The 25,211-nt window shown below is 48.1% G+C and overlaps 1 protein-coding gene across 1 annotated transcript; it reads right to left on the bottom strand.

The window, feature by feature from the left end:
• LOC308109754 (uncharacterized protein) lies at nt 1–21,321 on the bottom strand. Its single transcript, XM_080463554.1, has 9 exons — nt 20,904–21,321; nt 18,100–18,230; nt 17,561–17,749; nt 9,708–9,765; nt 7,959–8,724; nt 4,876–5,138; nt 2,829–2,905; nt 2,457–2,730; nt 1–1,054 (listed from the first exon to the last, which is right to left on the bottom strand). The coding sequence occupies exons 1-9, from the start codon at nt 21,190–21,192 to the stop codon at nt 105–107; spliced, it is 2,997 nt and encodes a 998-aa protein (XP_080319680.1). The 5' UTR covers nt 21,193–21,321; the 3' UTR covers nt 1–104.
• Between the last annotated feature and the right edge of the window lie 3,890 nt (nt 21,322–25,211).

The raw sequence follows: 25,211 nt of genomic DNA, 5'->3' as shown, positions 1-25,211 counted from the left end.
ATTACAAAACTGTCCGTGTTCCCAGTAGGGGGCGGCAGTGTGTGAAGAGCTGCTGAAGCTGCTGTGCTTTGGCGGTCTGAGTGCAGACCGCCAGACGCCGCTGCTCACTTGCCGACGTGGACGCTCTGGTGGCGCACCAGGTTCCCCAGCACGGAGAAGCTCTTCCCACACTTGGTGCAGCTGTAGGGCCTCTCCCCGGTGTGCACGGCCTGGTGCACCTTGAGGCTGCAGGCCTGCGAGAAGCGCTTCCCACACAGGCCACAGCTGTAGCGCTTCTCCCCCGTGTGCACGCTCATGTGCCTGTTGATGTGGCTGGACTGGGAGAAGCGCTTCCCGCACTGGCCGCAGCTGAAGGGTTTCTCCCCCGTGTGCACCCTCTGGTGGGTCTTCAGCTGGTGCGGGTGGAGGAAGGGCTTCCTGCACAGGTGGCAGTGGTAGATGCGCTGGCCGGCGTGCGTGCGCTGGTGCACCAGCAGGTCCCTGGAGGTGGAGAAGAGGCGGCTGCACTGCTGGCAGCTGAAGGAGCGCTCGGTGCTGCTGCACTCCGAGGACCCGCTCGCATACTCCGACGTGGAGGAGTGGCCCGAGCTGCTCAGGAACGGGAAGGACGAGGGGGGCGGGGGCTCGTGTTTGTGAGGGGGGGCCAGGGACAGGGCCACCTCCGGGGAGGAGAAGAGGTCATCGAATGAGCACGAGTCCATGCAGCCGGGGTCCATCTGTGCTGCTTCGCTGCCCCCGGGGAGACTTTTAGCGTCGGTGCTGCTGGGACAGTCACTGCTGCCACAAGGTGGCGCTCCGTGGCTGCTGAAAGCTTCAGACCACGACGGCTGAGCCTCCAGCTTGACAGCAGCCGTCCAGTCGGCACACTTCTCTCCGGAGTTCAGCTCTGAAAGCCCCGTGTCCTCTGCACACAGACCCCCTGCTGGGGTTCGTCTCGGGCCGTCCACTGCTGCAGTAGGGTAGAGACCCGCCCCCTCCCCTGGAGCACAGTCTGTGGAGACCTGAGCATTGGGAGGACGGATGTTCTCAGCAACACAGAGAGACCGAGCTGCACCTAAACCAGGAGAGAGGAAGACGTTGACCTGCATGGAAACTCCTCTGAGCCTGAACACAGCACGAGTTCAACATCACAGAACACTAAACTTATTAAAACATGTTTACAGGAAACATTGTCCAGACTTTTATCAGTGTCATATAAAACCAGATCACAGAAATCTTGCATGCAATAAAAATAATCACAGATAAACAATTATAAATGTAATGAAAAACAGATATGATTTTTTTGTTTTTAATGGAGTGTCCAGTAGTTACAACTCTTCTAGTGATGAAAGTGAAACGTGTTTCCGTGTTTCCGTAAAGCAGCAGAAACCCCTTCACTGGAGTCGTTTACTGCTGAATAATCATCAATAAGTTGAAGTTTCCTGTACAAATCTTCTCCCAACTGTTCAGAACCATTAAGCCTTCACAGAGCTGCTGCTGCATGCTGACACCGAGCTGGATGAGCCATCCGGCTCAACCTGGATGATGCAGACACACGATGGGATTTTTGGAATCGTGAAACACGGGACATGATGATAAACCGTCCTTCGTGCCAATAGATGGTAATCACATGAGATTTACGTGGCTGTTTAAGAGCGTCGTGGCAGCCGTGTCTCAGATATGGGAAGGATGTAAATCATCAGTGTACCGTTGAATCAGGGGGAGTTTTGGCTTTTCAACACTAGACACCCTCATCTAATGTGGCCAGCTGCTGAGTGACCAAGGGGGAGCTCGTGTCCCGTGTCCCATGTCCAATCATGAGAATTGCCTGAACGTTTCAGTGACGCAACCAAGTTTTGGCCCCGATGAGACGACAACGTTCCAAGTGGACAACACCTTGTTAGTTTCAGAGAAGTTTAGAATTTACTCGGCAATGTTCTGAAAAACATCTTCGTTTACATGGAAATGACAAAAACGATGAGAACCATGTAGCGCGTGCAGAGAATAATACACCATAAACATTCCCCCAACGGAGGGGAGCAGAGGATGACGAGGAGTCTCAACTAGAAAACTCCCAATATGGACGATGAAACTAGGACTGGGAGTCACACCACTGTCAAGGCCACCATGTTTGTTACTTGCTCATGAGTAGAACTATTTACCAAGGCGGAGGTGCACATGCACAATAACAGTGCAATGCAGCCTCCGGCGGTCTCTGCCGGGGGGAATCGTGAGCGTGAAAGAAAAGTTGCACCTTGGGAGCCCGTGTGAAAAGGTGAGTGATAAATGTGATGAATTAGGTTTCCATGCACTGTCGACATATTTGACCAATCCGATGGAGTCCTGCAGCTCCAGACTGTGTTGATCAGATTTCACTTTGTTCTTTCAGCATCACCTGCTGGCAAAACCTTCCTGTTTGGTTTTCATGTACAACTTTCCTTTGTGGCGTTTGATGTTACGGTGGCGTGTGTACGTACCGCTGCAACTCAAAGTCTCGTCTTCCTGCAGCAGGCGGCAGCTTGTCAGATCTTCCTCCATCACCTCCTTCTTTACTTCCAGTGCTTCCAGCTCCACTAGCGCCGCCCTCACCACGACCTCCTGGTCTCCTGGCTCCGCCCTCAACATGACCTCCTGGTCTGCTGGCTCCGCCCTCAACATGACCTCCTGGTCTCCTGGCTCCGCCCTCAACATGACCTCCTGGTCTCCTGGCTCCGCCCTCAACATGACCTCCTGGTCTCCTGGCCCCGCCGGCTGACACACAGAAAAATGTCTTCAGTTTGAGTGACTACTTCCAATTGAATATTGTTTCATTTTTGAGAGGAGAGGGATGAGAGGGAAAAGAAGCCGACCTTTGACTGATCAGGGTTTCTCTCCCGACTGGTGGACTTCAGCACTGCAGGGTCATGTTCTTCTCCAAACTGATGGTCTGTGGAGACAAAACAAGGAGGTTGTTATCACAAGTTCATCAACATGTAAAAATCTGCATTAGACTACAACCTCAAACATCTGATCTACTTAGATTTTAGTACTTTTTACAGACATTGTTTTAGGGGCCTTTCACATTCAGATAGTCCGGGACTTGGGAGGGAGGGGCCAAGAATTCTCACACCTTGATTTGGTTCGGGTGGCGTTCACATACACTTTGGAGATTTGAGCAAACCGCCTGGAAAATGTTACGGAATTCCAACAGCTGCTGGTTTGGGGGCGCTGTCGCCCAAAACAAACACTGACCAGAGAGGAAGTAAAGAAGAAGCTCCGCTCATTGATTGGTCCGGACAGGAACTGGAAGTCCCGCCGCTTTAGGCCGTGGTGGCTAGGCTAGTTAGCTCATGGCTAATGGACAGAGAACTGTGTTATAAAGTCTTCAGACCAGAGATCAATGAGTCTTCCTCACTAATTCTTCCTCACTACTCCACATCTGGCCGCAAGATATTTTCCAGTTTTTTCTTTCTGTGTCTAATTCTTCTGATTGGCACAGGGAGCTTTGTTTGTTTATTTGTTTGTTTACTACCCAGAATGCATTGGACACTACTTCATGTCCTCTCCCCCGTCCTTTCACCTCGCTCGCTAGAAAGATCGTTTGTAAAGGAACCGAGACCGAGTACCTCAAGGGGACCAGAGATCTCTTCAGAGTTCGTGGTCGTGTTCTCATCGCCCAAACAAAATGTTTCTACCCTGAAGAGAACTCTGATCCGGACCAAACAGTCGAATGTGAACACGCCCTTAGTCAATCTTTTTTCCGTGTTCTCATTTCAGTGAATTGTTCCAGTGAACGCTGGAGGTCCTCATGTGACAGAAGGACATCATCATCAGCAAAAAGCAGAGATCCTACGTGATGCCCTCCTGGCCTTGGTTACGCCTTGACGAGGGGGTGACCAAAGGGGTGACAAGGTACAACCCTAACGGAGTCCAGTGCCCACCGTGAGCGAGTATACAGGTGCAGCTCACACATCGGGAGTACAGAACCACATAGCAGCAGCCGTTCCAGTGTATACCGAGTATACTCCCTAAGCACCTCCCACGAGACATCTTGGGGGAACACTGTTGTAGGCCGTGTCCAAGTTCACAAAACACATGTAGACTGGATTGGTCAATTCTCCTCGAGACTCTGTGAGAGGGTGAAGAGCAGGTCCATTGTTCCAAGGCCAGGATAGAATCCCAATTGTTCCTCCTGTGTCTGAGGTTCGACTATCGGGTTAGGGTTGACCCTAACCCTAAACTTCAAATGCTGGACACCAGGCCCAGTCTGAAGACGTCCACATTTGTGAATTCTGAAATAGTAATAGGGCCTCATCACGCTAACAGGAAGTTTAAAGCATTATATTTTCACGTACCACGGCCCCCAAACTTTGTGTTATCATCCTTGAGATTGGTCATGATATGAAGCACATCAGGACTCTATTTATCTATATATCATAGAGGTTAAAATTGATGTATTCAGTGTAATATTCAGGCCAATTAAAATCTATATTTCTGAAAAATCCCACAAATAGAGTATATATTGGTGGGATGTATAATATTAAATTATTCTGATCCATATCATATCTCATAACTGCTACAAGTGATTGCTTCTTTGATAAAAACAAGTCACTCCTAGTTGACTTCTAAAAAATGAATGAATATCACAGCGAACCAGTCTTCTGAACGGCTCTAAACGGTTCCTCAAGATCCAGCTCCCTAAATAAACTATTAACACCGAAAGGAGGTCGGTCATCAGTTAACACGGAAACCAGGAGATCCGAAACACCAGAACCCTGTCTGATATAGAGGTAGCGCCCGGATGTCCCTGCCAGTATCCGATACAATATGAAGTAGGGCTGCTGGAAGCTGGTGAAGACGTGTGGCCGGTGGCCGGTGGCCGGTGGCTGGACTCCGGTGAGCGGAACCGCGGCTCACCTGTCCGTGTACAGGTGATGAGCAGCGGCGGGACGGGCTCTCTGTGGGGCCGCGGCTCCCCACGGACTTCCATCAGCCGCAGGCGGCTCTTCAGCGCCAGGTTCTCCCTCCGGCAGCGGGACACCTCGAGCCGCAGGCCGGCGAAGCCGTCGTCCACCAGCTGGCAGATCTCCGCCACCGCCGCGTTGGCCAGCACTTCCATGATGGAGGCCAACTGAGAGTGCAGGTTCGTGTAGGCGGCCATCCCTTCGGCCATTACCGGTTACCGCGCGGTTAGCAGCCTGCTGCTGGGCCTCTCTTCACGGTTTATCTCATCGGTCCAGCAGCGACCCCCCTCCGGATGATGGATCATCTGGATGATGGATCATCTGCAGCGTCTCTTCTACCCTGTGAAGGCTTGTTTACATCCGCGTTGCTTCTTCTTCGTGTAGAGGATTTTAGGTAGGTGTACGGTTTGTGGCGCCACCTACTGCACGAAACTGGAGCGGCACATCTGCGAAGTCTTCATATTTAGTAGTTAAAATAACCGAGATAATTAATAATTGCGAATATTTCAATCACCTTCTGTGGTCAATGTGAATACAAATGGATGCAATATATATTGTAATAAAATATATCTGACATTTTCGTGTTTTCTAATCCATTTTGACGACTTCTTCCTCTTCCCCTGATTTCACATTGCTATTTTAATTTGCATTTCATTGTAAAAAAAAATAAAATCATTCGTGATTTTGATATTTTTTTCTAATACAATTGTGATTATCCATGCTAATGTTTCTGTATCGTTATTGCTTTTTTGGTCTTTGTTTTTTCTTGTGCTTACTGTATTTAATCCACTTTGAGTTTTATGAAAAGTGGCACACAAAATAAGTTTGAGTGATTTATTGATTCGGGGAAACAAAAGTATTTGTGACATGAAAATGCAAGTGTGAGTGCCGGAGCTGAAAAACTTTAATTCTGAAGGAGGAGAAATTTAAGCAAAAGTTAAAAGACTTTTGGTTTGAGATAAAGTTAACGGACTGGTAGTTTCATAAAAATAAAAAAAATATAAAAGTGAGTATTGTTAAAAGTATCAAAGTAAAAGTTAATAAATATCAGTAAGGCATGGGGTAATTGTACCTGCTTCCAGAAGCTCATCACATTTGAACACAATTTCTAAAATATATTTTTTCTACTTTCTTTTTTCCAAGTTTAAACTTGATCATAAAAACAACAATTCTACTACAATTTTAAGGGTTTTAACTCGTTAGATGCCCGTTTGAAACTGTCCGCCCGCTATATTCAGTATGAGTGATGGACAGCGCCACCTGCTGGGTTTAGTTTGACACTGAAGCAGTAAAAAGAAGCGATTCTAGAATGCGTCACTTTCACTTCGGCACAATGAAAAACAACAGCAGCTCTGGATTTGTCGTCATGGTGACCGTGAAACCAGACTCAGTGGTTCAGAAAGTATTCAACCAGGACCTGAACCAACCAGGACCTGAACCAACCAGGACCTGAACCAACCCTGACTTGAACCAACCAGGACCTGAACCAACCAAGACCTGAACCAACCCTGACTTGAACCAACCAGGACCTGAACCAACCAGGACCTGAACTAACCCTGACCTGAACTAACCAGGACCCGAACCAACCCTGACCCGAACCAACCAGGACCCGAACCAACCCTGACCCGAACCAACCAGGACCCGAACCAACCCTGACCCGAACCAACCCTGACTTGAACCAACCAGGACCTGAACCAACCCTGACTCGAACTAACCAGGACCTGAACCAACCTTTACCCGAACCAACCCTGACCTGAACTAACCAGGACCCGAACCAACCAGGACCTGAACCAACCAAGACCTGAACCAACCAGGACCTGAACCAACCTTGACCTGAACCAACCAGGACCTGAACCAACCAAGACCTGAACCAACCAAGACCTGAACCAACCAAGACCTGAACCAACCAGGACCTGAACCAACCAGGACCTGAACCAACCCTGACCTGAACTAACCAGGACCCGAACCAACCCTGACCTGAACCAACCCTGACTTGAACCAACCAGGACCTGAACCAACCCTGACTCGAACTAACCAGGACCTGAACCAACCAGGACCTGAACCAACCAGGACCTGAACCAACCAAGACCTGAACCAACCAGGACCTGAACCAACCTTGACCTGAACCAACCAGGACCTGAACCAACCAGGACCTGAACCAACCCGGACCTGAACCAACCAAGACCTGAACCAACCAGGACCTGAACCAACCTTGACCTGAACCAACCAGGACCTGAACCAACCAGGACCTGAACCAACCCTGACCTGAACCAACCAAGACCTGAACCAACCAGGACCTGAACCAACCTTGACCTGAACCAACCAGGACCTGAACCAGCCTGATGGAACTGGAGGATGTGAGGAGGAACAACAGACGGACGGCTGAATGAGCTGCTTCTCCTCAATACCGAGGGTCTAAAAACTAATTTAGTTTTTATTCTGTAAAAAAAGTGTCTCCAATCTGTGTGTCAGTCAGTACGCGGTGCTTGTGCACGTGGAGGAGGGGCGTGTGAACACTTTACCTCTGTAACACATGAACACCGAGCTGCTCTGGGCCGGTGTCTCGTCTTCAGTTTCTACCTGTTATTTAGTTCATTCCTGAAAATGTCACGTCCAGTAAGAAACTTATTGAAGTCGCCGCTCTGGCTGCTTCTGGAATGACATTTAGCATCCATCTTTAAACTTTGAGATATCATGACTGCTTCTTCATTTTTAACTTTATTTGATCCTAAAATCTCCTGAAACACATTGAGATTATTTTAAACACATGAAACTGTGTTTAATCTCCATCGTGATCATTTGTCCTTCTGACTGGAGGATCTGAATCGTTGAGTCGACGGATTTGAAATGCTGAATTATATTTGTGACGTTTTGAAACGATGAGCAGATTGCTTCATTCAGTCAGTCGGGCTGCAGACTGCCGAGTCATCGTCAGGGTCTTCATGTCTTTGGAAGGTCTCAGGGAGAACATGTAACCTCCACCCCGAGGCCACCGAGCCCGGACTCCACCCGGAGACGGAGGTTCCGTTGGGCTACTTGGCGGCGTGCAGCGCCTGGTGGCGGATGAGGTTGCTGAGAAAGGAGAAGTTCTTTCCACACTTGTTGCAGTGGAACCTCTTCTCGCCGGTGTGCACGCTCTGGTGCACCTTCAGGTTGGTGGAGGTGGAGAACTGCTTGCCGCAGTGGGGGCAGGGGAATGGCCTCTCGCCCGTGTGCACCATCTGGTGGCGCTTCAGGCTGCAGAACTGTCCGAAGCTCTTCCCGCACTGGGCGCAGTGGTACGGCTTCTCGCCCGTGTGCACGCGCTCGTGGATGCGCAGCTGGCACTGGTGGGCGTAGCGGCGCGAGCAGAAGGTGCAGGCGAAGGGGAGGAAGGGCGGCTGCAGCTGAGGCAGGGCGGAGCCGCTCTCCGGACCCGCCGGGCTGCTCATGCCGTGGTGCCACGGGTGCTGCTGCTGGGAGGCCGCCGTTCCCATGGCAACGGGCAGCACGTTGAAGACAGGGATGGAGCTACTGTATTCTGCGCCAGCGTCAAACATGGCGTCGCCCGCAGGCTCGCTGAGCAGCAGCGTTGCTCCGTCGTCTCCTCCGTCGTCTCCTCCGTCGTCTCCTCCGTCTGGCCACAGTGACCCGACGCCGCGCAGCGACGCACAGCTCTCCGGCTGCACGCCGCCCTGCGGAGGCTCGGGGCCAGCAGGGAAACCGAGCGTGGCCGGGCCGAGTGACGCGGTGAAGGTGGAGCAGGTGGGCTGATCCTCACGCTGCTGCTGCTGCTGCTGCTGCTGCTGCTGCGTCGCCTCACCTGCAGAGAAACACTGACGGTTACAAACATCAGGAGCTGCGACGATGAGCAAGTGAGAACTGAGCGATCTTCAACGACAAACACCCAAACTTCTATCAGGAGGTGACGACATGTTTTCCCGATACAAGAGGAGCAGACGGACTTTAGATGAAAGGTTCTCCTCCCCGACGCTGCTCTCCTTCGGTTTGACACTGGATGATCCTCCTCAGATTTGCTCAGGGAGTCACAGCGGTTGGATTCCAACCAGCAAACTAACTTTAAAATCAGTGTTTTCACCCCCCGCTGTTCTTCAAGGAACCTTCAGACTTTGTTTTTATTTTCTGGACACTACACTCCATTTCTAAATAATAAGATATTTTGGAAAACTTGAAACTGACCACAATGATTTAAAAGTTTCATAATTTATGGTCAAAAAATATATATAGAAAGGAGAAAGAAAAGCTTTTAGCAGCTTAAAGAAAAATGATCATATACAGTCAAAATTCAAGCTCTTATATTGTTGCGATCTACGTAAAGTATTTTAATTTGAAAGGCATCTTGGGTTATTAGAACTACAAGTCATAAACAAACTATGAAAATGGTTTGAAACCCAGATTTTCTCAATCGGAGAAGCGAGTCCTCATCCAAGATGGTGGCCGTGCCCGCTCCAGTTATATATCAACTTGTATATGATGATGGTAGAAACACACTTGGAAAACATCAAACGAACGATGGAAAGAAAAAGAAATTCCTGCGATAAGTTAAAATTCTAAACCGTGATCTTTGGAATCAACACCTCCAGCAAACTAATAATATCACAATATTTAAGTATCAATCCAGTCTCTCAGGCCTACAAACTACCGTATTTATCAGACTACAGGTCAGTTCTAAGTCCCACGACTTTACGATCAGGTCAGAATATCCCCTCTATGACCACCAGGTGTCACTGTGTTACAACAGAACGCTGCCACAGAACCGCAGTAGTCCAGAAACCGGGACAATACCTTGCTCCTGGTCCAGGTTGTGGTCCTGTCTGCTCGGGCCGGTCGCACACCTCCGAGCCTGGAAAGAAGAGGGAGGAGTTTAGGGGCAAACAGACGCAGCGACGCTCCAACAACCTGACGTCTGTCTTCCTGAACGGAATAAATAAGAACTAATAAATCCTCCTTATAGTTGGTGGACGCACATGAAACATTTAAGTATTTGCTGTCATGCCTATGTTGTGGGATTAGTACTAACTCTGCTCTTTCTCTTGCCATCCTCTTATTCTCTTGAACTTTGTTTCTGATCATTTTCCATTGATTTTTGTGTTTGTCACTTCACAATTGTTGTGAATCACGACACATCACTTTTTTCTGCTATATCCACATTTATGTCGATCGACTCGGAGCAGGAATGCTCAGTGCCTGAAATCATAATCCATCACAGTAAATCCGTCTTTAGCGACGTGCATATCCCACGTGTCGATATAAGTGGTGCTATATTGTGCAGGGGGAATGGAAATGGTTAAGATTTCACGATGTGTGAAATGTAAGACAAGACATCTGTGAAATGCTCCGTCCTGCAGTGGATATCCACTGCACTCTGAATGTGTGACATGAGGATTTGTGCTCCAGCAGAATTCACCTTTCAGCGTTAACAGCCTGTCAGACACTGACCTTCACTGTGGCATTAGGAACATTATTGCTCTGAGGTTAATGCTAATATGTGAGCAACTCTAACTTAAAGCTATTTAAAGTGGACGAACAAATAAAACAATCCTGTGACCAAGACAATACCAGCAGAACAATTAACCACTTTTATGTCAGAAGTTGGTGAACTGAGCCGCCGTCCAGCCGAGTCAGCAGACGAAGGAGTTCTGAACCAGGAAGTCCTTTTTGACCCAGAAGCCCCCGGCTGGCCTTTGACAGTGGGTGTGTCCTAATAGTCCCTCCTCTCTCCTTTCCTATCCACTTCTCCTAAACCCTGAAAGTGTTTAAGTGGCGGCCATGATAAGGAGCGTTCAAATTCTCAATAAGGTAAGGAAAGGAGGCTCAATGCTTCCTTTAGAACCTCCTTTAGCCTAGGAACCACTGATGCTTCCTTTAGAACCTCCTTTAGCCTAGGAACCACTGATGCTTCCTTTAGAACCTCCTTTAGCCTAGGAACCACTGATGCTTCCTTTAGAACCTCCTTTAGCCTAGGAACCACTGATGCTTCCTTTAGAACCTCCTTTAGCCTAGGAACCACTGATGCTTCCTTTAGAACCTCCTTTAGCCTAGGAACCACTGATGCTTCCTTTAGAACCTCCTTTAGCCTAGGAACCACCGATGCTTCCTTTAGAACCTCCTTTAGCCTAGGAATCACCGATGCTTCCTTTAGAACCTCCTTTAGCCTAGGAACCACTGATGCATCCTTTAGAACCTCCTTTAGCCTAGGAATCACTGATGCTTCCTTTAGAACCTCCTTTAGCCTAGGAACCACTGATGGTTCCTTTATCAAAGGAGACCAGATCATGTTCCCCCACAATTCCTTCCAGCGACAACATTTAAAGGAACCCGCTCAGCGAAGCGTTCAGGGAAACTCAGGATGACTGAAAAAGGAGCAGATCATGTAAGTTACCAAAGCAATAATCTGCCTAGAACCACTTGAAATCATCTAGAACCCAGATCCTAACTAGGAATGTTCTGGATGTTGTAAAACAAACAGTAAAGGTTTAGTGCAGCCTGTTCTCACTTTGATTGGTTCTTTATTCACCTGGCAGCCTTTAGTGAGGGTTCCTTTGATTTACATTCAAACCTGAGATATTTGACTTTAGATCAGAGGTTAGAGTCACAGGGGGAAGTGGTGGAAATTCACGTTTTGTAGTCTTTTTTTGGGAAATTTGTAGTTTTTTCACCACCAAAGGCGTCACTAAGCTTCGCTGCCGTCTGATTATTATGACGTCACTAAGTGAAAGTGCTGTCCCACTGTCACACCAACGTGATGGCCTTTCACTAACTCCTTTAGGAAGCCTCCTAACACCTTTCCTAACTCCTTTAGGAAGCCTCCTAACACCTTTCCTTAACCCCGTGACGTCATCCACAGGGTTGATTAAAGTGGAGATAGGAGGGACTATTCGGAGGCACCCAGTGACTCAGGAAACCAGAACTGGTGTTTGAGCTTCTTCAAAATAAATGCAAACACTGGAGGACACATCCACTTTCACCAACCTTCAAAATAAAAACACTGAGAGTTTCCCAGGTCTCCTCTAGTGTCTTACTGTGGTTTCATTTCACATGTGGGACCATCAGACAAACCCTAATCCCCCCGTGACCTCTGACCCCAAAGAAGAACCTGAGAAAAGTGTTTCTATCAAGTGTTTCTTCGAGAGGAAACGACTCTGGCTGCTCTGGCTGGAGCCATGCAGGCTGATTACAGCTCAGTTAGCTATTCATAGCTCATCGCGAAGCTCTTATTCTGAAACATTTCAGCAGGATGGAACAAAGACAAGAACCAAAAACTCAAGCAGTCAGATACAACTTCTGTATTCCTCAGTACATCAGTACATTTCACTCGTCTTCCAGCGTTTACAGGTGAACACGGAACACGAAATAAAGAAATGGGATAAAAACTCAAAGATCAAATAACAACTTTCAGAGGAGCTGAATAGTTTTAACCCAAACAAGCAATCAAAAGCAGAGAAGTTGTATCGACAAACGTTTTTAAAAAAACAACCCAGCTAAGATAGAACAAAGTGGATTTGAGGCAGCGACGGTCACATTGAACTGAAGAGCTGCTTCACAGTGTCCCGGTCGCTTTAATGACCCGCCTCCAGAGGAAGTGACGTCTGGTCCTCAGAGAGCAAAACTCAATCGTTTCTAAACAAGAACAACAACTACCAAAGGCTCAATGGGACTTTTTGATGCCAGTTTAAGAAAAGTTTACTCGACTTATTGAGGCTGTTAGTTGTGAGCTGGATGGATCGTTCCAGATCACGTCAGAGTCAGACTAAAGAATTAAATCAAGAAATAAACCGAAAAGCGCTCAACCATCCAGACCTGGAAAAACTCATTTACTCATTTATTTTCACAACTCTTTAAAAAAAAAAGAACATCACAGAAACTCAGCAACTCGGTTCCTCACTGCGTCTAAAACCCAGATCAGTGGCGAGTCCAGCGCGTTTCAGCATCTTATTGATCATCTTGTGACTCGTCACACCCGAGACTGTTGTTTTCACATCTCATTGAATTCAGTTGGACTTTTCTTAGTCTTAACTTATTAGATGTTTCTAAAGGCGTGTTTCCACCACACAAAAAGTGTGGGAATGGAGTGGTACGGTCCGTTACGGTTCGGGTTCCCACCGCAAGAATTTGGGATTTTCCGTAAAATACCGCTCCAAAGGTGGAGGTTTCTCCGCCCCCCCCTCCGTTGGGGTAGGGGAGACCGGGGATGGTTGTAACATGGGGAGAGTTGTAACACCACCACTTCCACCAATCAGGGAGAAGAAAGGAGTCATGTGATGCTATCAGTGTCTACCCACCTCCTCCCTGATCCCACATGCTGATTATCAAGGCTGGGAGCAGGTTATGTGAGGTATGAAAGTCATTTTTCTGACCAAGACTATATTTTGTTTAGTACTTATATTATTGCACATAAAACTATATGACTTACATTAGATTTAATTGTAGTTTCTCAGGTAATATATGATGCATGTTTCCCCTGCTAATTTCAAACCACTATGCTGATACAGCAAGCTAAACAATGCCGGGGGGGGGGTTACTGGAGCAGCAACAAAGTTCTCTGAGGAGCAGGAGGAAATGTCGGCTGACTATCTTTTATGGACTTATGGATTATGGACTAAGCGTATGCCAGGCTCGTCAGTAATATTATTATTATTATTATTATTATTATTATCTGGTTAGACCAGAGAAGAATTGAATACTAGCGTAGGAGCAAGATAAATTGAAAAATGGTTTGTGTCTTTGTACTCAGGTTTTCTATTTCACTTTGTTTTAGGTCAGAAAGTTTGCATTTTAATATAGAACATAAAAGACCCACAATCATGAGATGAGAAGCAGATGGCCGGGCCTGACTGGTTCAGGACGGATCGACATTGTTCTTGTATTTGTATTTGCATAATACATGGCCTGTCTTCTGTTTATGCTTCTTTTGTCTACTTGTTACAACCTACCCCAGCATGTGTTACAACCTACCCCAGCATGTGTTACAACCTACCCCAGCATGTGTTACAACCTACCCCAGCATGTGTTACAACTTACCCCGGTAGTGGGGTAGGGTGTAACAAAGGAACACCATGTATTTGACATCAACTCACGCTGTCTGTGATATTCTGCAGAGGTTTGAATTGATGCCATTTGTAGTACTGTGAGTACTTCGTATGAAAGTTTGAGAACTCGAGCTCAGAAATTCCGTGAGTTACAAGCGCTGAAGCAAAAAGTGTTACAACCATCCCCGGTCTGCCCTCCTCAGGACGATGGAACAGGTCCGGCTTTGAGGAGCCGTTTGCTGATTGGTCAGAGATTTACTACACAACCTCAATATTTGAATACGTCGGCTGTATGAATCCTCTGTTCTTAACATATTCAGCTTTGCACTGGCTGGTTTTTTGGTTTAGTTTTTTGCTGCCCGACTTTCCTGTTGGTCCCTAAAGAGCAGACGCGAGGCATGACGGAGACCGGGACTCTGGAGCAGACACTACGGCGGTAATCGACGCTCTACCGAGTCGCTGGCCGGTGCTCCATTGCGTGAACCGCCACGCGCCACTCTGGAGCTCCGGTTCCCTGATGCTAGAATCTGGCGGTGCGCTGGGACGCCGGAGCTGGTCTGAGCCCCGGTGTCTGTCCTGGCATTGCGTCCGCGATCTCTGCCTCCATGCGGAAGCTGCAGCCGTCACAACCAGCGGAGCGACACCGGCACCGACCGGCGTCACCAGCACCGACCGGCGTCACCGGCACCGACCGGCGTCACCGGCACCGACCGGCGTCACCGGCACCGACCGGCTTTGTGACACCGGAGTGGCTCCGGTGTCACAAAGCCGGGGCGACGTTCGCTCTCTCGGAACCTACACGGAAGTTGCAGCTGCAACTCTGTGGCTGCAATAAATACAGAGAAAAGAACTAAACCACTCGTGCAAAGCGGAGGATGTAAACAACAACAGAAGATTCAGAAGGTCCAGTTCTGTCGCCCCGGCTGAGATTACTGTTGCAACATCACATATCTGCGGAGCTCTAAACCTCGCCTACGTTTTAACCCTCCCCTCGGCGGAGGAAACGTGACCCACATTTCGGTTGGGGTCTGCTCAAATGGCGCTGTTCCACTAGTACCTACTCAGCCCTTCTCGACTCGCCACGACTCAGTTTCGTTCGTTTTCAGTTCCAATACAGTACCACCGGAGTGGGCCGAGTCATTGGAGCCTTTCCCCATCGTACGCAAGTGATCACCCCCGAAAGAATCCGTATCTGCAGATGTGGAGTGAACATGCATTGGCTAGACTGGAGTTACAACTCCGCGTTGGATATCAGTTCAAATTAATAATATTACAAAATGTGGATCGTTATGATTGTGCTTTACTGTCCGGTGTTTCGGTTTCACTGGTGCCCCTGTTAACTGGTGACTTCTGCCACCTGCTGTTAGCAGCAGCTGATGTTAAAATAAGACAAACAAACGGTACGATACTTTAAACTTTAATGGAAATGCGGTTAAACGACGTTCACCAGGACGGCTTCGGATTCTGGTCAGGTTTTTAACATCTGCTGTGAAAAGGGGACGCTTGAGGAAGTCAGTCACCAGTTAACAAGGAAACCAGTTAATCCAAAACACCGGTGGTATCCGTGGCTACCCGTATCCTCTGGTCGCCACCAGACAAAAAAAAACGTGTGCAGCTTGTCGCTGCTCCAGAGTTCATTTTTGTGCATCTCTGTTTGCGAGCATTTTTGTTGTGATCGGGTTTAAAAATGGCGGGTGAACATTCTGACGTCACATGTTCTACTCGCCTCAGCTCGCTTGGAACCTCTGCTGCGCAGGTACCGGGAAAAGGCGAGGCGAGTAGGTACGAGTGGAAAAGTGCCAAAACTGAAACGGTGGTCAGATGGTCGTCCTGGTGGAGAGTTAGAGACCAACGCATCGCCGCTCTGTTCCTCTGTGAGTTTTTAAAGTTCCTGAATAAGAAACATTGGAGGAGTTATGAGGCTGATGTTGTGTCACAGTGAGAAGAAGAAGAGCAAACCTTCATCACATGATTGTTTTTTAACAAGTTGACCTCCTGCCATCCAAACAGCTTCTTGTTCCGAGCTCTTTGGGCTCGTGCACGGAGGAACGAGGTTCCCGGTTAGAGTCCCGGTGCTGTGAGGAACGAGGTTACCGGTTAGAGTCCCGGTGTTGTGAGGAACGAGGTTCCCGGTTAGAGTCCCGGTGCTGTGAGGAACGAGGTTACCGGTTAGAGTCCCGGTGCTGTGAGGAACGAGGTTACCGGTTAGAGTCCCGGTGTTGTGAGGAACGAGGTTACCGGTTAGAGTCCCGGTGTTGTGAGGAACGAGGTTACCGGTTAGAGTCCCGGTGTTGTGAGTAATGAGGTTACCGGTTAGAGTCCCGGTGTTGTGAGTAATGAGGTTACCGGTTAGAGTCCCGGTGTTGTGAGGAACGAGGTTACCGGTTAGAGTCCCGGTGCTGTGAGGAACGAGGTTACCGGTTAGAGTCCCGGTGCTGTGAGGAACGAGGTTACCGGTTAGAGTCCCGGTGTTGTGAGTAATGAGGTTACCGGTTAGAGTCCCGGTGTTGTGAGGAACGAGGTTACCGGTTAGAGTCCCGGTGTTGTGAGGAACGAGGTTACCGGTTAGAGTCCCGGTGTTGTGAGGAACGAGGTTACCGGTTAGAGTCCCGGTGCTGTGAGGAACGAGGTTACCGGTTAGAGTCCCGGTGCTGTGAGGAACGAGGTTACCGGTTAGAGTCCCGGTGTTGTGAGGAACGAGGTTACCGGTTAGAGTCCCGGTGTTGTGAGTAATGAGGTTACCGGTTAGAGTCCCGGTGTTGTGAGGAACGAGGTTACCGGTTAGAGTCCCGGTGTTGTGAGGAACGAGGTTACCGGTTAGAGTCCCGGTGCTGTGAGGAACGAGGTTACCGGTTAGAGTCCCGGTGTTGTGAGGAACGAGGTTACCGGTTAGAGTCCCGGTCTGGGCTGCGTGTTGAGCAGGGCCACACTGAGAGTCTGAGGCGGCGCCACCCTGCCCCCCTGCCCCCGCGCCGTGTGCTGGATCTTCTGGTGCCTCTTGAGGTTGCTGGGGTGGGAGAAGCGGCGGCTGCAGACGCTGCAGCTGAAGGGCCTCTCGCCGGTGTGCACGTTGCGGTGGATGTCCAGCTGACTCTGGCACACGAAGCTCTTGCCGCAGAGCGCGCAGGCGTAGGGCTTCTCCCGGCTGTGGCGCGCCATGTGCTTGTGCAGGTCGGACTCCAGGAAGAAGCGCTTGGTGCAGCTGGTGCAGCCGTACGGCCGCTCCATGGTGGCGGCCCGGTAGAAGGACAGGTGGAGGTCGCTGGAGGACGTTCCCGGAGGGGGGAGGGAGGGGGGCTGTACCGAGCGGAGGTCCGACTCCAACCTGGCGCACTGAATCATGGGAGATGTAGTCCGTTCTCGTCTGGCGGTGTCGGACCACGCCGACGGCTCTCCTCCATCGATGACGATCACGTCTGACTGGGGGGGTTTGGACGCGGCGAGCGCAGCCTGCTGTGGATCCTTCCCGCCACGCGTGATGTCACTGCAGAGCAGCGTGGCGTCCGCAGTGGCGATGACGTGGCTGCGTGTGAGCTGCGACCGGGGACTGTGCAGTGAGTCATTGCTGCTGTCAGTTGCAGGTGTCATGGCGGCGTCAGATCCACTGACCTCCAATTCGCTGTGGCATCCGCCCGCCCGGCCGGGGCTGGAGACCTTCAGGACGGCGGGGGCAGACATGACGGTGTTGACGCCGCCTCTGGTGCTCTGCGCCTTGTGGTTGACAGGGCTGATGTCTGTGGCTCCCTCCACCTTCACGATGAGCAGCTCCGCCTCCTCTTCCTCCTCCGGCTCTGCAGACTGAGAGGAAACCAGCGTCAGCTTTCATTTTCTGCCCGCCTCAAACCCAGACCTCCGTCACCCAGACCAGCGTCTCATTCTACCACCTTTTAGCAAATCGGACTTTCTCTCAGAAGTTCTGAAGTCCGACTTTCTCTGTTAAAATGACACAAAGATGTCGGGGCCTGACGGCGGCGCGACGCTGATACGAGAGTCGGTCTGCAGGAAAATGACATAATGTTTTTTTCCACGTCCCTGAATACCAGTGTAAAGCTGTGATTCCCCGTGAGGGGTGGAGAGGGGCTGCTGGTTCGAACCCTGCGGCACTGTGAGATGTCTGTGATGGCGTCGGTGTGTCGAGGGACTGTTACCTCAGTTTTGGTGGTGGTGACGACCTCCTGATCCGGGTCCTGGTCCAGCTTGATGGTCTGAGTCTTGTGTGCTGACTGCTGAGCTGCAGGGCCCCGGTTCAGGAACCTGGTCCTGCTCTGCAGTGGGGGTCCTGGCAGGACAGGGGACAGCAGAGAGACACTGTACACAAAGTGGATACATGCTGTGTTCACAAAAACTAAGCACAAATCATTAGGCCACATGGTGGCGCTGTGGTTCCCGCTCTCGCCTCACAGCAACAAGGACCTGGATCTGGATCTGGTTCCTTCCAACAGTCCAACAACGGGCACCGTGAGTCCCCGAGACCCTCGACCACCAGCAGCTCCTCCCGAGCACCGCGCTGTGTGGCTGCAGCCGACGGGTCAGTTCAGGGAAGAAATGTCCCTCAAGGGGATTTAGGAATAAATCAAATAATTGATGAAGCCGTGAAAAAGGAGCCGAGTCAGCTTTCTTTATTGCTTCATTTATCACCCGTCACCTACATCACCTACACCCCCCATACACCACCTCCACCCCATACACCACCTACACCCCCCATACACCACCTCCACCCCATACATCACCTACACCCCATACGTCACCTACACCCTCATACGCCACCTACACTGCCATACGTCACCTACACCCTCATACGCCACCTACACTGCCATACATCACCTACACCCCCATACACCACCTACACTGCCATACGTCCCCTACACCCCATACGTCCCCTACACCAGCATACGTCCCCTACACCAGCATACGTCACCTACACCCCATACGTCCCCTACACCCCATACGTCACCTACACCCCATACGTCACCTACACCCCATACGTCACCTACACCCCATACGTCACCTACACCAGCATACGTCCCCTACACCCCATACGTCACCTACACCCCATACATCACCTACACCCCATACATCACCTACACCCCATACGTCACCTACACCCCATACGTCACCTACACCCCATACGTCACCTACACCCCATGCACCAGCAGCACCTCTCTATGGAATGAGAACAGCACCGCCTCCCAAGACAAAGCACTGAAGAGAGTGGTGAGAGCCGCTGAGAAGATTGTTGGGGTCTCATTGCCACTAACAGGGAACTTGGCAGAAAAACATTGCCTGTCAAGGGCATTGAGGATCACCAAGGACCCTGCGTCGACATTTCATTCTGCAGTGCATCTCTGATGTAATTGTCAGAATGACTATCTATCTATCTATCTATCTATCTATCTATCTATCCATCCATCCAGCCATCCATCCATCCATCCTGCTCCGGACCAGGTTATGCTCTTGATAAGAGGTGAAAGCTCCGCCTCCTGACCAATCAGATCTGTTGGAAAACGACCAGCCCCTTCTTAGACGATCCTGATTGGTGCACTGTTTCAATTCAATTCAAGTAATTATATGGCACCAAATACAAAACAGTTTGAGAGATGAGCGGAGCAGAGGAGAACGATCAGAGTGATCCTCTTGACATGATAAAATAAAGCCTCATCATATTAGGTTTTTGTTCTTGACTCCAAGTCTGTTCAGCTCCACAGGGGTTGATCTGGATTAATGAGGTTAATAATAATTGTCACTCTGACAGAACTGCAGAAACATGAATATATGGAATGTACATCTACTCATCATGGTAATGAAAAAATATTCCAACACTAAACACACACACACACACACACGCACACGCACACGCACACGCACACACACACACACACACACACACACACACACACACACAGGAAATTTAGCCTCAAAATACCTCGATGGAAAATCTAAACTAAAAGAGGATCAGTGAGGAAGCTCTGCCTGGAACATTTCTGCAGTAATAAAGTGATATTAAGTGATCACAGTACCATGCCGCCTGTTTATACTGTCCAATGAAGTAATATTGTATAATAATAGCAGTTTTCTTGTTTTGCCTGCAGCAACAGTTTTGCTTTTAGCCTGGTGGATGTGTTTGAACTTTTCACACTGTCAGACAATAAATGCTCCTCTATGGTGAAGTCGCCTGCTCTGGGTCTGTTAACTTGCTTTGTGTTAATGCTTATGAGCATCACGCATGTCTGGGTAAGTTAACCAGGCAACAGAGGGATATCCTGAGTATGTTAATCCAGAGCTGCCATATAGGAAGCTGGAGTTATTATCATTATTGTTATTGCCGTTGATAACTGCTCTTACCATCTGCTGGGGCATTTCAGAGTTTACATTCTCAGTTCGATGCCTCACAGAATCAGTGACGGCGGTGGTTCTCAACATGTGGGGCCGGTCTGGTCTGGGGGCCACAAGGTGACTCAGAGGGGCCGCAGCCAGGGGACAATGACTTTTCCTTGCATGTTCTTCTTCTTGCATTTTTGAGAATAGATCATAATAAAGAGAAAAAAGTGTGAGTTGAACTTACCCGTTGACCATCCCTCCTCACAGAGGAGCAATACACCGCTGTGTGACCCCGGGGAGAATTATTACCTCGTTTATTAAACCACTATGAGTGTATAAGAGTGAAAGTGTGACGGTCAGGGGAGCAAAAGCTGCCAGATTCTTTCTTATCATGATCTGTTAACAATTAGAAGTCATCAGGGGGAAAAGACGATGAAATCCAGCATTTGGTTTGACAAACCTTTTGGTTGAAGACTAAATTCTAAGTGTTTGAAACCCTGAGCGGCTGATTGACACTTTGACAAGTTGAGCTTCAGGTTTAAACTAGTTCGGTGTTGGTCAGGTGAAGTTCTGCACAGTTTGATCAGACCACAGCGCCGGGGGACTGCTGTCCCGGGGATCGGTGCACACCTACCGGCCGCTGAGTCTCTGTTCTGCCGGTGGAGGAGGCGGACTCCGGGGAAGCGGACGCCCATTCCGCCCTCTGCTCCCTTCACCCTCTCGGCTCGGTACCGGGCGATCTGCAGCTCCAGAAGCTTGACTTTCCGCCGCAGGAACTCGTTCTCCTTCTGGCTCCGGGACATGTCCAGCTGGACCACCGCGTATCCATCGTCCACCACCTTGCAAATCTCCGCCACGGCGGCGTTCGCCAGCACCTCCATGATGGAGGCGATCTGAGAGTGGAAGTCCGCGGCGGACGACATGGCTTCCCTCACGGCGGCCTCTGGTGCACCACAGCCGGCTGTTTCTCCAGGCAGTGAGAGCAACTGGGCTCCGCTATCGAAAACGCATCGCGCTGTGGTTTTATGTTCCAATAATAACAGAGAACAACTTGAAACACAAGCCTGGCAAGTCTGTGTTGGTATGACAACAAACAGGAAGCACACTACACGACGCTGAATACTGCAGCGCCCCCAGCGTCCGTGAATGGAACAGCATTAGTCGAACAGCGTCCAGAGGTGGAACTACTACTACTACTACTACTACTACTACTACTACTACTACTACTACTTCTTCTTCTTCTTCTTCTTCTTCTTCTTCTTCTTCTTCTTCTTCTTCTTCTTCTTCTTCTTCTTCTTCTTCTTCTTCTTCTTCTTCTTCTTCTTCTTCTTCTTCTTCTTCTTCTTCTTCTTCTTCTTCTTCTTCTTCTGTTTTATGACGGTTGGCAACCAGGGTTTGGTGCATTACCGCCATCTACTGAATGGGAGTATGGAGCAGAATGGGTTTTAATCTAAATCCTGTTTACTGATCCAGTTTCTACTAATCTATTTTCTTCAAAGACAAGGCCAGAGCTGCTACATTACAAAATTTAGAAGCAGACTTTACCAGACTGGATTTGATATTGCAAAGAAATTATTCCAGGTTGAAACACAGCGTGATATTGTGAAGAAGGAGATAAATGATATTCTTAAACAACAGTCAGAGTTCTTGATACATGTATGTAGGACTCAAGGCCCAGTCATCTTTTGGCTTCTAGAATCAAAACCTGTGAGTCGTTTGCAGATATTCCATCTATTAGGTCGTATACGGGTAATATCACAACTGATCCTAAACAAATAAATGAAACTTTCAGAACCTTTTATGCTAAACTATATCAGTCAGGGATTCAAGTGGATAATGATAGGTACGCTAACTTCCTTGATCAGATCGACCTCCCGAAGTTCACAGAAGGCGATGCTGCAAATCTGGATGCTCCAATTTCCTTGCAAGAACCGGGCTTGACATTAAGGATTTTGAGCACTTCAGGCAAATGCTTTCAACTTTTTACTTTACGCCGTTTTAATTGCCTGAATTTTTATGGAAATTTATAAGCTTGGGTAATGTATGAATTCGACCAATAAATACATTGTAATATGTTTCTGCAATTCTTTTTTGCATAAACTTGAGGTATATTTGACTCCAATTAAAAATGACTAGACAAACATATTAGGATTTCACAAATTATTTTTACAATTGACACTTCTTTCCATGAGAGTATCCATGGAAAGAAGTGTTAATTCTTTCCATGAGAGTATCCATGCAGAATTTGACATAGTACTGAAACATTTAGACATTTAGCCTATCAGAGTTCATTTACATATTTAATCTATTTACACATTAACACAGTGATGTCGATTACCTTAGAATAGATGAAAACAACTGTCTGTATTATATACAAGTACTGCATTAACGAGTTAAAGGGAAGAATTAAAATTTTGTCCATACTAGAGAATTAGTGACTAGTTTTAGGCAAAAAATACATTGTAGTATCATACATTAAATTATATTAATCAGTGACTAGAGTACACCAATAAAAATACACAAAACTGATGCATGACAGAGTCCAGTAATGTAGAACACAAACTGTCAAAATGTGGATCCAGTTTGTCACTAAAATATTTTTGAAAACAAGTATTAAAGCACAATTCATGAACAATCAAAAGTTCTTATTTCAGGTGTCTGATCGAGGGACAGCTTCAGGAACTTGCTCATCTACATGGCAGTAGGGAAGCACCGATCCACCTTTTTTCACTTCTGATCCCGATACCCCAATTTGTATATCTGCTGATACGATTCTGATAGCAGAGCTCTGTTTGCTTTAAAGGAGACATATCATGCTTTTAAATCCTTCCTTTTTACATCTAAATCATACAGTTGTGGTCTATATAAAGCGGAACTGCAATGCTTGGGTCTGAATTCCTCATTATTAGAGCTCCACAGGCCCCTTTTCTACCCCTTTTCTGATGTGCTTCTGAGAGCAACTCGTTTTGGGGCGGTCTCTTCATACCCCGCCTCCTCTCCAGGTTGCAGAGGTGATACTCGGTTCAACTCCACCCTGTTCGGCCATCTTTGTAGTTTGATAGAACAGATACAATTATCTAGCGGCGCAGAAACTTTATATTCACACATTATTTACAAAATGTCAACAAGGGAAGATTTGTCCATCCAGCCATACATGTTGGAGCCAGAGTCGGACCCGGCGGAGCCAGATGAAAATGACCATGATGCACCTGAAGAACAACGTCTTCATATGGATGTAACGCAATGGTGTGTTACTATATTTACACTAACTTCTCCATCCATGCCCACTACTACAATACTGCCTGTATTACAACGACTATTTAACACAGAAGTTACATTCTAATCTAAAACGAGCACACAGCGCTAACATATGAAGACGGTGCAACTGCTAATGCTAACAAAACAATGACAGGGACGTCTTATCATCACACTTTTTAGCGTTATATACAGCTTACCGAAGTGCTCTGTTCGTCGTCTCCATAGATAGAAGGAACTGACCGCTCAATCAGACCAAGTCTTTCAGCAAATCCTTCTTTATACTGGCGGAGGTTGCTGAAGCAGTCGTCCTTAAAGTGCTTCGCGCACACAAAAATGACCTTACCCACAGATGTGGGTACATTTCTGTGAAAAATAAAACTCAACCAGGCACTTGGAAAAGGTTCTGATGCTGGGAGACGGTGTAACGAAGCTTGTGGGTTACTACATCCAACAACCGAACATTTCCACTTATCCTCTCGTAACTTCGGTTGGACTACAAAATCGCAGCGAGAAACCAAAATGGCGGATTGCTCGAAGTGTCGATGTCCTAATTTGGCAGTTCCGCCGGGAATACTGTGACGTCATTGTTCAAAAAACGTAATAGAGAATAGAAAAATCGCAACCGATCGCAAAATATGACCAAAACAGAATATAAAGATATCAACGGAGCACCTGAAGAGACTACTTTGAACTTTTCTGTACTTCTAAACACTCTAAATATACAACAACATGCATTTAAGGGCTAAAAAAGTGGATTTAGCATGATATGTCCCCTTTAATATTATTATTATTATCATTATTGTTGACTTTAAATGAGGCTGTTATAAACTCCTCTCTACAGTAAAGTATAAAATGTACTAATGTATACATGTATTCTCTCTAAAGACAACTTGAGGTTAGTAGAAGGTCAGAAAAGGAAGCAGAACAAAGTATTTTAGTTCCATTTGGACAATGTGGGGGTCTGAGTGATGTCATCATCTCATAATAAAGTAGTTCTATTTTTAAAACCTCAGAATCACTTTATTAATTCCCGGGGAAATTATTTAGCAACGCAGCACAAACCATTGGGACTATTTTCAGGGATTTTTCCTCGGAGTAGGACGCAGCTTCACGGAGGTGTGAATCGCCTGCTATAGCGGAGGAGCTGCTGTTCATTGTTTTGATGCCGCGGTCTGCGCCGTTCTTCTCGGCGAGCTAAAGTTTTAAAAGGTGACGTCTGGCTGCCGAACGGCCACCTCACTGTACAACGGCTCTGTTAACATCCACGTTGCTGCGTTGCTTTGCTAACATCCACGTTGCTGCGTTGCTTTGCTAACATCCACGTTGCTGTGTTGCTCTGCTAACATCCACGTTGCTGTGTTGCTCTGCTAACATCCACGTTGCTGCGTTGCTTTGCTAACATCCACGTTGCTGCGTTGCTCTGCTAACATCCACGTTGCTGCGTTGCTTTGCTAACATCCACGTTGCTGTGTTGCTCTGCTAACATCCACGTTGCTGCGTTGCTTTGCTAACATCCACGTTGCTGTGTTGCTTTGTGGTGTTGTGAGACTAAAATGCGTCCAAACAGCAACATGTTGCCATGAAAAGTTGGATAGCACAGTGCTACTTCCCTAGCCTGCTCGCTGGCTGCAAACTGTGGACTGGATTTCCTGCCTCATTCCTCCTGGTCTCATTGAGACCCGCC

Source organism: Lipophrys pholis, assembly GCF_963383615.2.
Source record: "Lipophrys pholis genome assembly, chromosome: 5".
In the NCBI taxonomy this organism is placed as follows: domain Eukaryota; kingdom Metazoa; phylum Chordata; class Actinopteri; order Blenniiformes; family Blenniidae; genus Lipophrys; species Lipophrys pholis.
Note: the sequence above shows the minus strand (reverse complement) of the source record. Positions and strands in the feature narration are given on the sequence as shown.

Excerpts from the sequence above, each read along its gene's own strand:
- LOC308109754 (XM_080463554.1), bottom strand. The coding sequence starts at position 21,192 with ATGTCGTCCGCCGCGGACTTCCACTCTCAGATCGCCTCCATCATGGAG. Across the intron at positions 18,231-20,903 it reads GAACAGAGACTCAGCGGCCG|GACCCCCACTGCAGAGCAGG; the intron begins GTAGGTGTGCAC and ends CTGTCCTGCCAG. Across the intron at positions 2,906-4,875 it reads CATCACCTGTACACGGACAG|ACCATCAGTTTGGAGAAGAA; the intron begins GTGAGCCGCGGT and ends TTGTCTCCACAG.